We start from the raw sequence: 14,777 nt of genomic DNA, 5'->3' as shown, positions 1-14,777 counted from the left end.
TACGGTACAATTTTGGGCACTGACATTGTGGAATCCCAGGTGCATTGTATTGTTGCCATAAAGGTAAAATTTGGGAGAAAGTAATAAATCCTGTGTATATTCAAATAAGTGACAACATGGTGTGCAGGAAGAATGAATCACCAGCTTACAGCTCGATGTGAAATGATGGCTTTGCAGGTTAATAAAGACCCAGTCTAATGCAGTTTGGTGGAGTGACACAGAAAGGAAAGAGACTTATCTGCAAGCAGGGGTATGAGTCATCCCTAAAGAATTTACACTGAGGAGAATTGTGTTAAGTATCTGTGCTTTTTTCAGTCAGTGTTTGGCCAAGTAGCCTCACACTTGAGTTAAATTATACTGAACTGGTGTTGATAACTTAAAGAAAAGAAAACAAACAAACAAAAAAATCTCTTTTATGGAGCATCAAGGCTCTTCACTTTGTGTTCATAAATATTCTGAGATTAATCCTCAGTAATCCTTTTAGTTTTTGCTATTACAGAGGACTTCTTTGTAAAGAAGCTGATGTTTTGTCTCCCTTATGCACAGAGAGAATTAAATTCAACAGGTTCTTTCAGTGGTTGGTATTGAAGTTGCCTATTTCATCACCATGGTGCTTTTGCCTTACCTCATCTTAGATTTCTTTTTGTAGTAAGGCAGTTATGTCTACACTACATACCTGAATAATTAACTGCAATTAATTTGACTGCATTATTACATCCATAAGATTACCAAAGCCAACATGTCTAGTAAAACATACTGAAACAGACACTTTTATACAATCTTTCACTTCTATGTCTGCTCTCCAGAATATGGGAAGTACACATTACCATGTTATAAGATTATAGTAAGCCATTTACAGAATTTGCTACTCACAGCCTTGAGGCAACAGTTTACAGAAGGGAGGAAATCAGCATAGAAATCATGCACCGAGATATTGTATCAATGCTTTGTTGAGTTCCCAAGAAGCAAGAGATGCTAAAGACCACCATGAACCGTTCTTCAACTTATTCACCTGGTACACAGGAGCTCAGTGTAGTATGCAATTACCAGATGAAAACAGAACATCGTTGAGCACCACTGTGAGCAAGCGCTACCAGAAGCTGTAACCTTTCAGGACCATTTGCTCAGTTGTTGCAATTTCCATACTCTAGCTTAAAATGACACCATATTTTATTGATGTGGTGTTTCCCAAGCTGATATGGAACCCCTCTCAATAATTAATCCAACACAAGGCCTGGCTGGGCTGCATGCTGCTGCTGACACTCCACTAAGGACCACAGTGATCATTTGGCCCCAGTGTGGGTTATTTCCATCTCCCCATTTATCACTTTTATTATAGCTGTGATGAAACACTGCACGTGCCTCCATAAGGCACTTACAGGCCTCTGCTTGTTTAATACATTCCTCTCCTTCTGGCAGGTCTGCTCTAATCACATTTACTCATGAGTCGCTACTGCCCTCTGCATATTTACATAGAAGAACATTTGTACGGATACAAACAGTATAGTTTTGATGATTTATAAAAGATAAAAACCTGAAATTTGCCATTTGAATTAGTGTTCAGAACCTTCCCTTTGTAGTTGGGCAAGTGAGAGACTCACTGGCTTCTTATGAATAATACTTCAAGCCTTGCACACATTTTCTTTGAAAATTTCACCTATTCACCTTGGCAGAAATGTTTAAGCTCAACCAGGTTGGATGGTCATTCTAAGGTCTCCAGAGATGGTCCACTCATTTCTGGTCAAGAGAGCTTTCAGAGTTTTCTTGAGGCCACTCCTCACCACAGGTCATTCACATATGACATCAACATGTTCACAGTTGCCGTCTAATTGATAAGAAGTGCGTGTCTTAATTGGGTTAAAATGAGGACATACAGTATGATAAAATTCTCATTTTTTTACCTCAGTCTTGGACCAGTCTCAAAGTGTGAGGCGTTAGCTGGTCTGTAATGGAAAATACATTTTATAAGTGCTGCTAGAAAAAGCTCATTAAAAGGGGTTCATAATAAAAACTGACTGATGCTTGATGCTTGAAAACAGTCTGATTGGCACATTATTTGAAGGAAATAAATATATTCAGGTCTATTGAGTTTGTTTCTTTTTTTTTTATGTCTGCTTGCAACTTTATTCCAGTGCAAACTAATTCCAAATTAACCCACAGGAAAACAAGCTGACGTTTAGTTTATTAATGATTCCAATGTGGTGAGATGACGACAGGAAATATCTGAACCATGCTTTGTTTACACTGAGATGTAGTTTTGTTGATTAAAAGTCAACTCAGTAGTTATATATCAAAGCCCAATTTTCATTTACTCATTAGTCCATACAGTGTGAATAAAAAAACAGCAACTTTAAACTAATATTTTCTGCTGTCAGCGTAATGTAGAATGTAGCTCCCACTCCACAGGCTGTTTTAAAAGTTTCCATTTATCTCAATAGTAGGTTATGTTATTTTCCCATTTGGTGATGCTGTGGCAATAAAAGGGTTTTAATCCAAAAACGGCATAATTTTTTGCCCCAAAGCAATAAAACCTGAAAAAGAGAAAACAGTTAAGGAAGTAATTCATCCTGAAATCACATGACTGCAAACCACATAATATCTGCAGTTTACCAGCTCAAAACAATAAAGCAGTGCTTTAACTGGGAACATACCGTATTTCCTCCCTGTAACCACCAGTGTATTGCAACTTGGCTTGGAGTTTAAATCTCATAAGGATGTTGAAGAACACTTATCTTCAGATCAATAGTGTTTCTGCCTCAGAGACTGCCTTTGTGTCCCAGCAGTGCCTGGTCAGCTCACTGAAGCTCACTGTGATGCTTCATCCTATGGCATTTAGTCAAGACAATTTTACCTTTATGCTTCATCCTATGGCATTTAGTCAAGACACTCTATGTGCTTCAATTGTAAAGGTGCAAACTGCATCACAGTGCACACTCAGGTAAATTAGCAGGGACAATATAATGACTTACATTCATTGCAGTGCAGAGCAGAAACTCTTGATCAGAAGTTTGCTATGAAGTCTTGCCATTTAAAAGTTGTTGTAACAAACCCTCAATCCACTGTAGAAAGTGCTTATTCTGTGCTGGTGCTATAAAAAACACCTCCACTTGTTTCTGTTAAGGAGGAAGTTCTGTGCTCAGAAGTTCAATATTCTTTTTGAATGGCTTATCCAAATGTTTTTCATTCCCAGGCATTGATTTGTTAAAGTGCTTAACTGAGATCAATCACCCTGTATCATTGTCGTTGTTACAGAACTACTAGCATTAACTAAATGTCATGCCCAGGAAAACACACCATGGCTGATATCATATACTAACACACACATAAACATACATGAGAAGAAACACACATTCATCATGTGATAAATCTGGATGACTTTGCAGATGGAGGAAGTGGAAGGTGCAGTTCCTGACGATTTACAGGTGTACCACTGAAATTTGTAGCAAAGCTAAATAAATAATCAAGGCTTCTTTTGTGAGTGTGTGAGGGAGAGTGAGAGGGTGGGGGGCGCTGTATGTGCGAGTCTATTTTTGCTCCTGGACGAGTCAGCAGGCCTGTCCTGGTGAGTCAGGGTATATGTCGTGACAGTGACATACAGACACACAGACAGAGGAGATAGAGGGTCAGCCCAGTGCATCCTGGGAAAGGTCTGGTCAGTGCACAGCTTGACACAGCTGAGCATGATGAGTTTAGTCAGGGTTTTGCGTTGTGTGGGTTGAACACAACCTCAAAGGTCTCATTAACAAATGTATGAAATTAAGATTTATAAATCAGTTATTATTGAAATGTATGGATATGAAATAGTGTTTACTGCATGAACAACACTGATGCTTTTGAAGGATAGAAAATAAGTAATATTTGTACATCCTTTCATCCTTCTCCCAGAGCCTGCAGTATCCAAAATGACATGAGGCGATAGGTAAGATATGGACTGGTCATCAGGCCATCATTGGCCAAACACAGAGACACAGTTTATTGTCATCATTTAACCTAATATCTGGGAGGAAAACCTTTTCAGGCACTGGAGGAACATGTAGACTCCAGGGAAAAAGAACCCAGACAAGATTTGACTAATGGTGCTCTACCTGATCAGGCATCAGTCGATATTTGTTCAAGATAATTTGATCGGTGGTCACAAAAGAGGCCAGTCAGAAGGGCTGAAATTTTTTTTCTATTATTTTTAAATGTGGAGAGCTACAGTATCTCAAAGAAAGTCTATTAGAGGGCAATACATTTATGCATAACTGGAGTTAAGTCAAGTAACTGTTATTATTTATGAGCTGCAGCTTCAGATCCAGGTCAGATTACAGACACAGAACAACTGAAATTCACCAAAATAACTGAAATTCACCAAATTAGTTTGACAAGGTGGCATTGAGGGATGAGGGGAAACAACAACACAGACGTATGTTCCAATGAAAATGCAATTTGTGTAATTGATTTTTATTATCATTTTTATGTGCTTATGTTAAAGGTTATTTTTATATTTGTTCTTTCATTTTGTCAGACAACTAGGAGCATGATAATAATTACTTCATTGCCTGGTGGTTGGGGCCTCCTGGCCTACACGACTAAATTAAACAATATAAAATGGAAGACATGAGTAGTCCTCAGGGAAAGGATTCTTTTTATTGCCATAGTACAATTTATTATTAAATCAGCTGCTGTGACTAATCATGACATCTTCTCATCTTTTAATTCAATATCTATTGTAGAATGTTGACAAAAATAATACTTAAGTAAATAATCATACATCATAGATTGAATACCTCCAATATAACTCTTGATCAGTTGATTGGTGATTGACACCCAAAAATCCTGATCACAGTACCCTTGGATTTGACTTAAAAATCTCTTCAATCATGTCTTAAACACAGTTGCTTCAGTCCCACTGTACAGAGAACAGAATGCTCTTCAAATTTCACAGTGAAGGTGTGATTAGATATAAATTTGTCATAATTTGACAAGAAGATACACACGTTTTAACTTTAACGAAACTTTAATTAACAGGGCCCTTCACAGATTTCCTTAGTTCAAATGATGCTTCTCAGCAGGTCCTAACAAAGATTGTTGTTGTTCACAAACCAGTCCTTCAACACAGCTTTTCTCCTGTCCTCTCTTTTGCTTTGTGGCATACTGTACCAAGATACATTCATCAGTGTCTTGCATGTTTGTCCTTTCTACTTGGCTCTGCCTGTCTCTATTCTTTCCCACCTTCACATTCTCAGATAACTGCTTTTGTCTTTCTCTGACTATGCAGTTTTCTGTCACTTATGTGAACAGTGTCTCCTCCAAAGGGCATTGTGGGATATTTTATAGTGTCCATTGCAGAAACAGAAGATGTAACTCATATGTGCAGAGTCATGATCCACTGGATGTATATGCACAAAAATGCACAAGCACAAGCCCTCTTTGATGCAGCCTAGAAAAGACATATTGGAATAAGTTAAAAGAGAGGTTTAAAACTACACCTACCCTCCCCTTCCTCCTCTTATCCTGAAATATCTAGTGTCGATAGATATAGAATTTTTACACATTCAAAAAACTATCCAGCTGGAGACAGGATGTCTCCTCCTTCACTGGGAAGTCCATTTTCTATATATCAGAGGTTTCTTATTGCCATGTCAGAAATGTGGATTTTTCATAATAAAGCTGCCTTTGGTTTGCTCTTCATGTTAAAACACAGCTTTTACATACCGGAAACTCGTTTTTATGGTGGGCAGAGAGACAAAGTTCACCTGTCTGCAGTTAAAAAAAAACTTTTTCTTTCCAGCTCTTCACGTTTTTTTGTAGAGTGGAAGCCAGACATTTAGATTAAGCAACAAAAAGCAAAGTTATCATAAATTACCAGTTGTTTGTGGTACACACAAACTAAGGTTCAGCATTTTGGTAACTCTCCATATCAGCTTCCTTTATTTAAAGTGAGAAGATTGACTCTACTCCCACTCCAGTAAATGTCAGCCTGCCTCCCTTTAGCTTATCATAACACAAAGGGTGGGAGTTGGTTGAACAATTTGCCTCACTTTCAGACAAGAAATACCCCCCCACTGTACAATCAAGTCACAAGATGCAACATGATGCTGATGATTCTTACCGAAAGTTTCATTGTCAGATTAGTTCATCTCTTATGTGCTCTGCCCTCTCATAACAACCTCCCCTTTTCTATCTGAACATTATGCTTCTGAGCCTGATTAGTACAATTTAGATATCTGAGCTGTGATCTGCAGGCTGTATGTGTGTCTCTTTCTATACTAAGAGCCCGAGGGAGACGGCAGCCTCTTAAAAATATTGCAGTGTCTTGGTTCTCAATTTTGCCAGCTTTGCTGTAAAGCCTCCAATTAGTGGTTTGTGATTTGTTGTGCTTTCAGTGGCAGCTTCGGTACCTCATTGTTCCAATCTAAAGAGAGACTTCATTAAAAAATAGGCTTTGATAAGTCTTTTAGGGGCAGATGTAGGATTTTGCAAAGCCCTGCTCTCTACTAGTTTAAGTGTTAGTGCTAAGATAAAAGGTTTGTCCCTTTCCTGCTCACTCACACAACTAATCCATCTGAGTTTTTTGTCCAAGAATTATTAAAGATTTTCAATGATGCAATGCCTGAAGATGCTCAATCAAATGTAAAAAAATTTTTTTAGAGATTCTATTCACACATACGCACAAGTCATGTATCTATACTGCATTCATTGCATGGCAAGTGCTTCCTCTTCTTCTCAGCCTGCCTTTTTCATTGCCCACACCTTGTCTCACTGCTTTTTCAGGTCTTTTTCTGTAGCAGAAATTTCTTCGAGCTTTCACAGATGGCTGCAGCCTCAATATGAATATTTGATGGCCCTCATATATCTCTCTTGAGGATTGTTAAATATTAAAACACTTTCCGGTGGCCATTTTGATTTCTCAGATGCCCCCAAAAAATGGACTTCCTGATTAGACAGTAAGCAGTCACTTTGATGCAAGACCATCTGTCTGTTTTTTAGGTGTGATTTTCATCTTTTAACGCATAAAATTGTTTGCTGGCCTGGACAGAGCTCAGACTGTGGATCTAAGTGTTTACATGTACAGTGTACACCATAAATCAGCTGGGAGTTGATTTACTGCATCTGTGAATGTGCAAATTTTTAAAGAGTGGGTTATGGGGGGCTGAGCAGTCCTGTGAATGAGATTCTTTTTTTAACTTTTTCCCATAGTAGGAAGTGCATTATAAGAATTTCCTCCTCCTGCCTGTCTTTCAGCGGGATGCCAAAGGACAATACCTGTTTGACCTTATCTGCCACCATCTCAACCTGCTGGAGAAAGACTACTTTGGCATTAGATATGTTGACCCAGACAAGCAAAGAGTAAGTATTACGTTCCTGATATAAATCAAATTGAAATCAGCTGGATTTGACTGAATCCAGTGAAGTGGCTCTTCTTCATTATGAGTTTGGCCAAGGGTCTATTTCAACTCTTCCTTCTATTTGTTTCTGTCATTCTTTTACCCGAAATATCAAACTTAACCAATCACTGTTTACTCGATGAAATGTTCAGAAATCCCAAAAAAAGATATTCTTAGCCAAATTCTTATGTTATAATCCGTTAAAACTTGGATGCGTCGTTACTGCCTAATTTGTAAAAAACAAACAAAGAAGCACAACAATGGGACCACAATCCTCCTTAATCTGAATACGTCATGCTTGAAATGCACTGAAAAGGTTTTTTTGTTGCAGCTCTGTGTATATGTTTGAAGATTTTCTCTGTGAAACAAAAAAACTAGGTTATGCAGATGAGGTAATCAGTTTCTTTGAAATATCTGTATAACTTGTGGACGGAGTTTAGCTGAGCAAATCTCTTATTCTGTTTTTATGTCTCACAAAAGTAATGCAGTTTTATATTTTGCAGCTTTTCAGATGTAAATCTCAAAAGGTCAAAGGAAACAGGAAAACAGGAAAGCTCAAAATCTTTGGCCACTTTATACTGAGTTTAGTTTCCATAGAAAAAACAACCCAGTCCCACAGATATTTTCTCAAATTACTATCTAATGAGTCTGTCTTCCTCCGCATATATATTAGGGAAGGTGTGAAAATCTACAGCTTAATTATGCAAGCTGGAACAAGTGATTGATATGATATTTGTCAGAGGAGTTAATGCAGTCCTGGGTGAATTTGCAGGGCTTCAACTGATTAATTGTTAATTATGCTCTCCTGAGCTGTGACTGGGATTACAAATGCTGTGAAAGTAGAGCGATTTCACAAAAAGGAGAAAGACTAAACACAATCAGTAAAAGGCTGCAAAGGTAGCACTGCATCTTTGTGTTTTACACCTGCTCTGCCATGACTTCAGTGCTTCTATTATTGTCAGTGTCACTATCTAAGTGGCTCATTATGTTCAGCACTCTAACAAAAAGAAAGAATAAATAGCCCTTTTCTGATCATTTTCTGAACAGCTTTCTCTCCATCTTCTTCTCTTTGCATGGTGACTGTTGGGCTAAGTCTAAATAAACAGAAGGCAAGGAGATGGGAGTAATTCAACTGTGACTTCCAGCTATAGATTACAAGTTCTCATCTTTAGCTGCAGAGCAATCAGATGCTCAGACTGAAAGTTTGACAGCTTAAAAGTCTGTGTTCAGAGAGCAGGTCCTTACCTCTTCTTCCCTCGTTTGCAGCACTGGTTGGAGTTTACAAAGTCAATTGCCAAGCAAATGAAGTGTAAGTATTCAACATGTCTGATGTTTTTGTGCTGTAAAACAATCAAGTCCACACTCAATAACTATAGGGCCATGCTGAATGTAAGTTATTTTCTTGTTCTCTGTTTGCAGCCCAGCCTCCATTTACCATGTGTTTGCGTGTCAAGTTTTACCCGCCGGACCCAGCTGCTCTGAGGGAAGAAATCACCAGGTAAGATTTCAGATTGCACAGGACAGGTCAAGTCCAAAAAGAAAGATGTTCTGTGTCGAATGATCAACAATACACTTTAAAAAAAAGGTTGGTAGAAAGGAAATGAGAGATAGAAAAGTTGAATGCATTAACAGGTGACACCACTGGAAGATTTTACAATCAGCAGATTAATTGGTGACACGTGAGGGTGTCAGGATTGGGTATAAAAGGGGCAATCGCCAAAGTCATGTGTCTTTTTTACAGAGTCAGTAAGAGTTCTAGAGACGACTAACTTAGTCGGGTACGGATGACACAGAGCAAATCTAAATGGCAGATATAAAAGCAAATTAGTTTTCTGAGCAGGAAGCAACTGCTTTTTTTGAGCTATTACCAATATATGCATCTTATAGTTTTTAGTTGAAAGATGAATAACAACACTGTGGCTTAGTACAGATTCATTAGTAATCTATACATTTTATAAACAAAATTAGTTACAAAGGAAAAGTCACAGGGAAATTAAATGATTTCAGAAAGATCAAATCTTGTTAAATCTTGTGTAATTTAAAGAACAGTTTATCTTAAAGATGTGACAAATGATGCCATGTTGAGGATGTAGAAATACAATATAATTTCATAAGTGTATCAAAGCACCAACAGAGTGAGCCTGTGTGCTGTGGGGTTTTAAGAATTTCCTTTCCTCATAAGCTGTCACGGAGCTGCTCGCCACTGCTGCACTCTGTGTGGCAGCCTTGACAGCTGAACAAACTGCTGTAAGGAGTAAGCCCGAGCACTGCCAACACACAGATCCCTGTAAATCACATCCCTCATCTGGTTACCACGCAATGAAATCTCTTCTTTGCAATCTAGCTCTTCTTGATGGAGCAGAGCGCCAACAGGGGGGGGAGCTCCTCCATCCTCCATCCATCTGTTCAGGCTGGAGGCTTTCAGAGACGCAAATAGATACAGTAGCAGATAAATTCCACCAGATATTTCACAGCTGTTTGGTTTAAAAGAAATTTGACATAGAGACTTTGTCCTTTTTATATACCTTCATACATACATGATGAGTTGGCAGGACAAGGAGGGAATAAATAAAGCTCACAGAAACTTACATAAAAAAAGAACCCAGTGTTCATCTTGCTGGGAATTTACACAACAGACAGCATGTAATTCATTTCGGTGATGTCATGGTATTCTTTATTGTAAAGATGCTTAAGTTTTCATTAAGTCTGCATTCACCACAATGCTTTGTGCTGACATACTATTTATTGCTTTGGTGCTTAGAGAGAAGCAGAATCACAGGTGTATGAAATTAATCTTTTACAGGAAAAACTGTGACATGAAGAACTTCTGGATATTGTGGACAAGACATGAAGATTAAATTAGAACCACTGGACTACGGGAACTCAACTGCAGCCAAATCTTAGATCATTCTAATTCTCAAAATGAATATGCCTTAGCTTCACTTCTGCCTCCAGTTAAGCTAGGAAACTCATGTTTAATATTTAATTGCACTGAATGGACAGTCATACGATGATTTGTTTTTCTTAAATATATTTCTGAATTTATGATAAACAAGTTGTAAAAATTCCACAAACACAGCATCAAAAGTGGCCCCATAACAGATGTCTTAAAAAGCTTGTCTTTCCCAGCAAATAATTTATAATAGTAAACCTCAGGTCCTCTTAATACAATCCACCTTACAACTTCAAGGGATGCCTTATGATTAAACTACAAACATCTTTGTGTGTCCACTTTAAATCCTGCATCAATGATAACTCGTATCAACGTCTCTGCTTGTCTTTCCACAGATATCTCGTCTTCCTGCAGGTCAAGAGGGACCTCTACCACGGTCGTCTCCTGTGCAAGACATCTGACGCCGCTCTGCTGGCTGCTTACATATTACAAGGTGGGACAGTTGGAAGGTTTTGTTATCAGACAAGGATAACTTTACTTATATTTAAAATCTGACATTGTTAGAACATGAGGAATACTTTCCAGATGTTTCCCATGCCAGCATGTATGGCTCAATGTTTCATCACCATGATGTACACCATGATGTACACCATGATGAGTGAACAGTAGCAGTTTAGAAATCAAGTACTTGTACCGCACTTATGTTTGATAAAATAAATTCGTATGTCAAAGGGTTAATTTACAAGACTCTTTTTAGGGTGTTGGCTCATCAGTATGCAGAGAGTTGAACTGCATTGAGAAACAGTTGTACTGTCTGCCAAGAAGTTATCCTACTAGCATTTTATCACCCAGCCTCTCCCTGAATTAAACTGTTCTCACAGTGTCCTTTCAGTACCTACCAAAAGACAGAGAATCCATATATTGGAAGGCAATAGCTGATATTTTTGTATTCAGTTATTCACAGCTGAATATAATTTGCTGCAACACTCTGCAGTCTAAGTACACCAATTTTGCAGATAGGATAGTCTTACCAGGTAAGGGAAGGAACAAAAAGAAGTTCAGTTCAATAATTTTACCGTGAATGAGACTGAAGAAAGGGCAATAAACTCACTTGTTTAAAGACTTGAGATTAAAGCACATTAGGTCTATGAGTTATAAAGGACCAGAGGATGGTGACTGTCCCAGCCAAACCATGATTATTATTTTTTGCTGGGTAAAAAGGCTATAACTTTCTTCCTGAGTTTGGAGCTGCCTGAGCCTACACCTTTCTTTTCCCAGGTGTCTCATGCTTATAGGGGCACTCTTTGGCATCATTGTAGCAGAGCAAGTGAATCAGGAACATCTTCTGTACATTCAAAATTCCTCCACCATATGTAACTGCAAGTCAGAGAACTGCGCCACAGGCTTTATACAGCTGGTTACGTCAGTGCAGAGAATACTGGCAAGTGTTTTTAATGATATAGACACATCACCTGTATAATAAATGCATATTTACAATCCTCATCTTTATAAACTAAATCAACAAAGCTGTTGAAGACTTAAAATAAATTCCTGACTCATACAATCAATTAGTAGGCTCCAACACCTCGATACATCAACTTCTGCCTCATCCAAGATCTGTGGATCCCTGAGTCCTAAGATCTCTTTCTAATCAGCCTGAAACTACTAAGATTACAAATTAGCTACAGTTTTTCGTGTGTATTTTTGTGAACATGTGCATTAAAACCTTAACCTGCCTTCTGCCTAAGCTGAGCATTATCCCGGAACACCAGTACAATGCATTCAGAGATTAAAGTAAAATGTTTCTTTGATACAGTAACTGAAAGCAAGCATAACATTTTAGCTTCTCTGTTATAAGAAATCTGATTTTTTTTTCAAAATGACCACATATAAACCAAACAACAACCCATATACCTCATATCAGTGTCTGAAGGTAAAAAAGTGTACAGTAATATTTTATCAGTATCTTTTAGTGTAAAAATCAGACAACAAAGAAGGCCATGTATGCCTAAAATGTAGTGAATATTGCCAATACACTTAGTTTTTATATTTTTTTTGTTATGGTTTTTAATTAATTAAATTCATTATACTTGAAAATAGGTTGGTTCAAGGGCCTTAAATCATTAATAGTCATCCTCAACCTCTCATTTGTTGCCTCCTCATTTCTCTTTCACAGCCGAAATTGGTGATTATGACCCCGGAAAACACCCCGAAGGCTACAGTTCCAAGTTCCAGTTCTTCCCCAAGCACTCAGAGAAGCTGGAGCGGCGGATTGCTGATATCCACAAGACTGAACTGATGTAAGGTGACACCTGTCCAGGTCCAAGGTTTAGCAGTTCATTTGAAAGTAAAATCAGAGACGATTGTTTCCAATAAATGGGGCTGCCGTTAGGTGTGAGTAGACACACTGTATTATTTAGAAAACTGCAATCTATCAAGTCTGATCACATCTTTGAAAGGAGGATATTGAAAAAGAAATTCTAGTTGGTCATCAGGATGTAAAAACCCGCACTAAAGATTATCATTATGCTCCAGCAATGGTTGCATGAAATATCACACTAAGAGCAGTAGTCTGGGAGGTCACAAAAGAACTTTGACACAACCAAAGGCCTCTCTCATGTGGTCTAATATTAATGTTCATGAGTCCGCCATCAGGAGAACACTGAACCATAATGGTGTGCATGGCATGGCTCTGAGAAAAGAGCTACTGTTCTCTAAAAATGAAATCCTGCCCATCTGCAGTTTGACAAACATTATTTGGACGAGGCAGAAGGAAAAGCATGAGCGAGCAGATGAGACCAAAATAGATTGTTTTATTCCAAAAGAAAACTTTTGGGAAAGGACAACATTGCATTCCACTATAAGAACCGTATCTGTGGAACATGTGGACAACTTGTAACGATGAATTCGTTGTCAACCAGTGAGGTGAATGAAATGCCAGGACATCTGTCCATGAAATGTCTCAAGATAAAGTGGCTCATACCTCAACACAATAACACTCAGCACACATGTTGTTACCTTACTCCAGCACAAGTGTCATAAAAGGACCTTAAAGAACTGGTTCATGTGAATAAACCCATCATCATCTTGAGATGAAGCTCTGTATAGATAAATAGACAAGGTGACGTACAAGACCGATCAATCGTTTCTGGAAATGTTTCGAGTGCTTTCTGTGAAAACCTGGTAAAGCCGTTGGTCATATTTATGCAGAAATGTAAAATAATTCTAAAAGGTTCACAAAATTTCAAACACTGTTTGAATTCAGTTATAGCATATCCTCAACATGCCACTGTGGTGATGTGGCGTTATAACTCAAAAGTAGTGATGAGGAGAGAAATAGGTTGCAAGTTTTTTTTCCAATTCATCCACAGATAAAAAGTTTTTTTAGAAGACTTTCAAAAATAATGCCATTCAATGTTTGAACTATATAGTTTACTTTATATAGCTTTTATGGTACTTGCAGGTTTTTTGTTTTTTTTAATCATAATTAATAATTTGTTTGAATTTCTTTGTGGATTTAGTTTGTCTCAAAGTCTCCTTCTTTGTTCATGTAATGCCCGAATAACTTGGTGTGGTTAAGATGAGCAGTCTGCATCAAAACATCTGTTTCAGGACTCTCATAGATTATAGACAGTTATCTTATAGATAAATAGTTCTACTTACAATAAATGTCTATATTTTTGGGATTATTTTCATGCATCTGATCAAATTCAGATTCATCACTGGTGGTACTTTGTGATGGATAAGAATCTAAAGTGCCTAAAAATGTTGCACTGCACTGTATGTATGTGGTACACACAGTACATTCATCCCAGGCTGAACACTGACACTAGGTGTAGGTTTAATCCTACACTGCCCTCTATTGCTCATTTCCACCTTTCTCTTGAATTAAATGTATTGTGTGTCAGCAAAGGAAAAAGTCCTGTCAAAGTCATTTGATGAAAAAATAGTGACAGTATTAATTCAAAAGTATAGAATATGTGACTGAAAGTGTGACAAAAAATTGCATAAAAGTAGGTCCTACATGCATTTATTTTCTCTGTCATATTCTGCCGGGATGCCAAGGGTGTGAGTTTGGCAAAGAAATAACTAATTTATTGTCAGAGTGTAAGCAAACAGATAAAATATGCACTCCACTCAGGCCAACATACACTAGTTACAACGAGTTTGTAATAGAAAACAGTATTAAGAGCAGATTGATTTGAAATCCTTTTTTTCCTTTGGTTAATACAGCAGCTGTTACAGCATTAGTCATTCCGCTGATGTTTGGCTTGGAATGACTTCACTAAAGGTGAATGAGTCACCTTTAATTTTATTCTCCAAACATTGTGAATAGATTAGAATACATAACAGTTAGCAGCCAAAAGATGGCATGATTGAATGAGAAACTTCCAAACTTCTTTTACATTTTTATTTCTAATTCTTTTTTTTTTCAAAGTTATACCGACAGTGGCCAGTGAGTTTTAGACACTAATCCTAAAAGATAAATGATGAGTTGTGAGATAGTTAAGACA

At 37.8% G+C, this 14,777-nt stretch overlaps 1 protein-coding gene across 1 annotated transcript in view; it reads left to right on the top strand.

The window, feature by feature from the left end:
* Nucleotides 1-14,777, top strand: part of LOC140301691 (FERM domain-containing protein 5-like) — a 61,508-nt gene that overhangs the window by 35,119 nt on the left and 11,612 nt on the right. Inside the window, exons 2-6 of the mRNA XM_072380278.1 lie at nucleotides 7,228-7,332; nucleotides 8,637-8,679; nucleotides 8,790-8,868; nucleotides 10,659-10,756; nucleotides 12,440-12,563. Of these exons, the coding sequence (XP_072236379.1) occupies nucleotides 7,228-7,332; nucleotides 8,637-8,679; nucleotides 8,790-8,868; nucleotides 10,659-10,756; nucleotides 12,440-12,563 (449 nt within the window). The remainder of the gene's footprint in view (nucleotides 1-7,227; nucleotides 7,333-8,636; nucleotides 8,680-8,789; nucleotides 8,869-10,658; nucleotides 10,757-12,439; nucleotides 12,564-14,777) is intronic.

Source organism: Leuresthes tenuis, unplaced genomic scaffold (assembly GCF_036924035.1).
Source record: "Leuresthes tenuis unplaced genomic scaffold, fLeuTen1.0.hap1 SCAF_2, whole genome shotgun sequence".
Taxonomy (NCBI): domain Eukaryota; kingdom Metazoa; phylum Chordata; class Actinopteri; order Atheriniformes; family Atherinopsidae; genus Leuresthes; species Leuresthes tenuis.
Note: the sequence above shows the minus strand (reverse complement) of the source record. Positions and strands in the feature narration are given on the sequence as shown.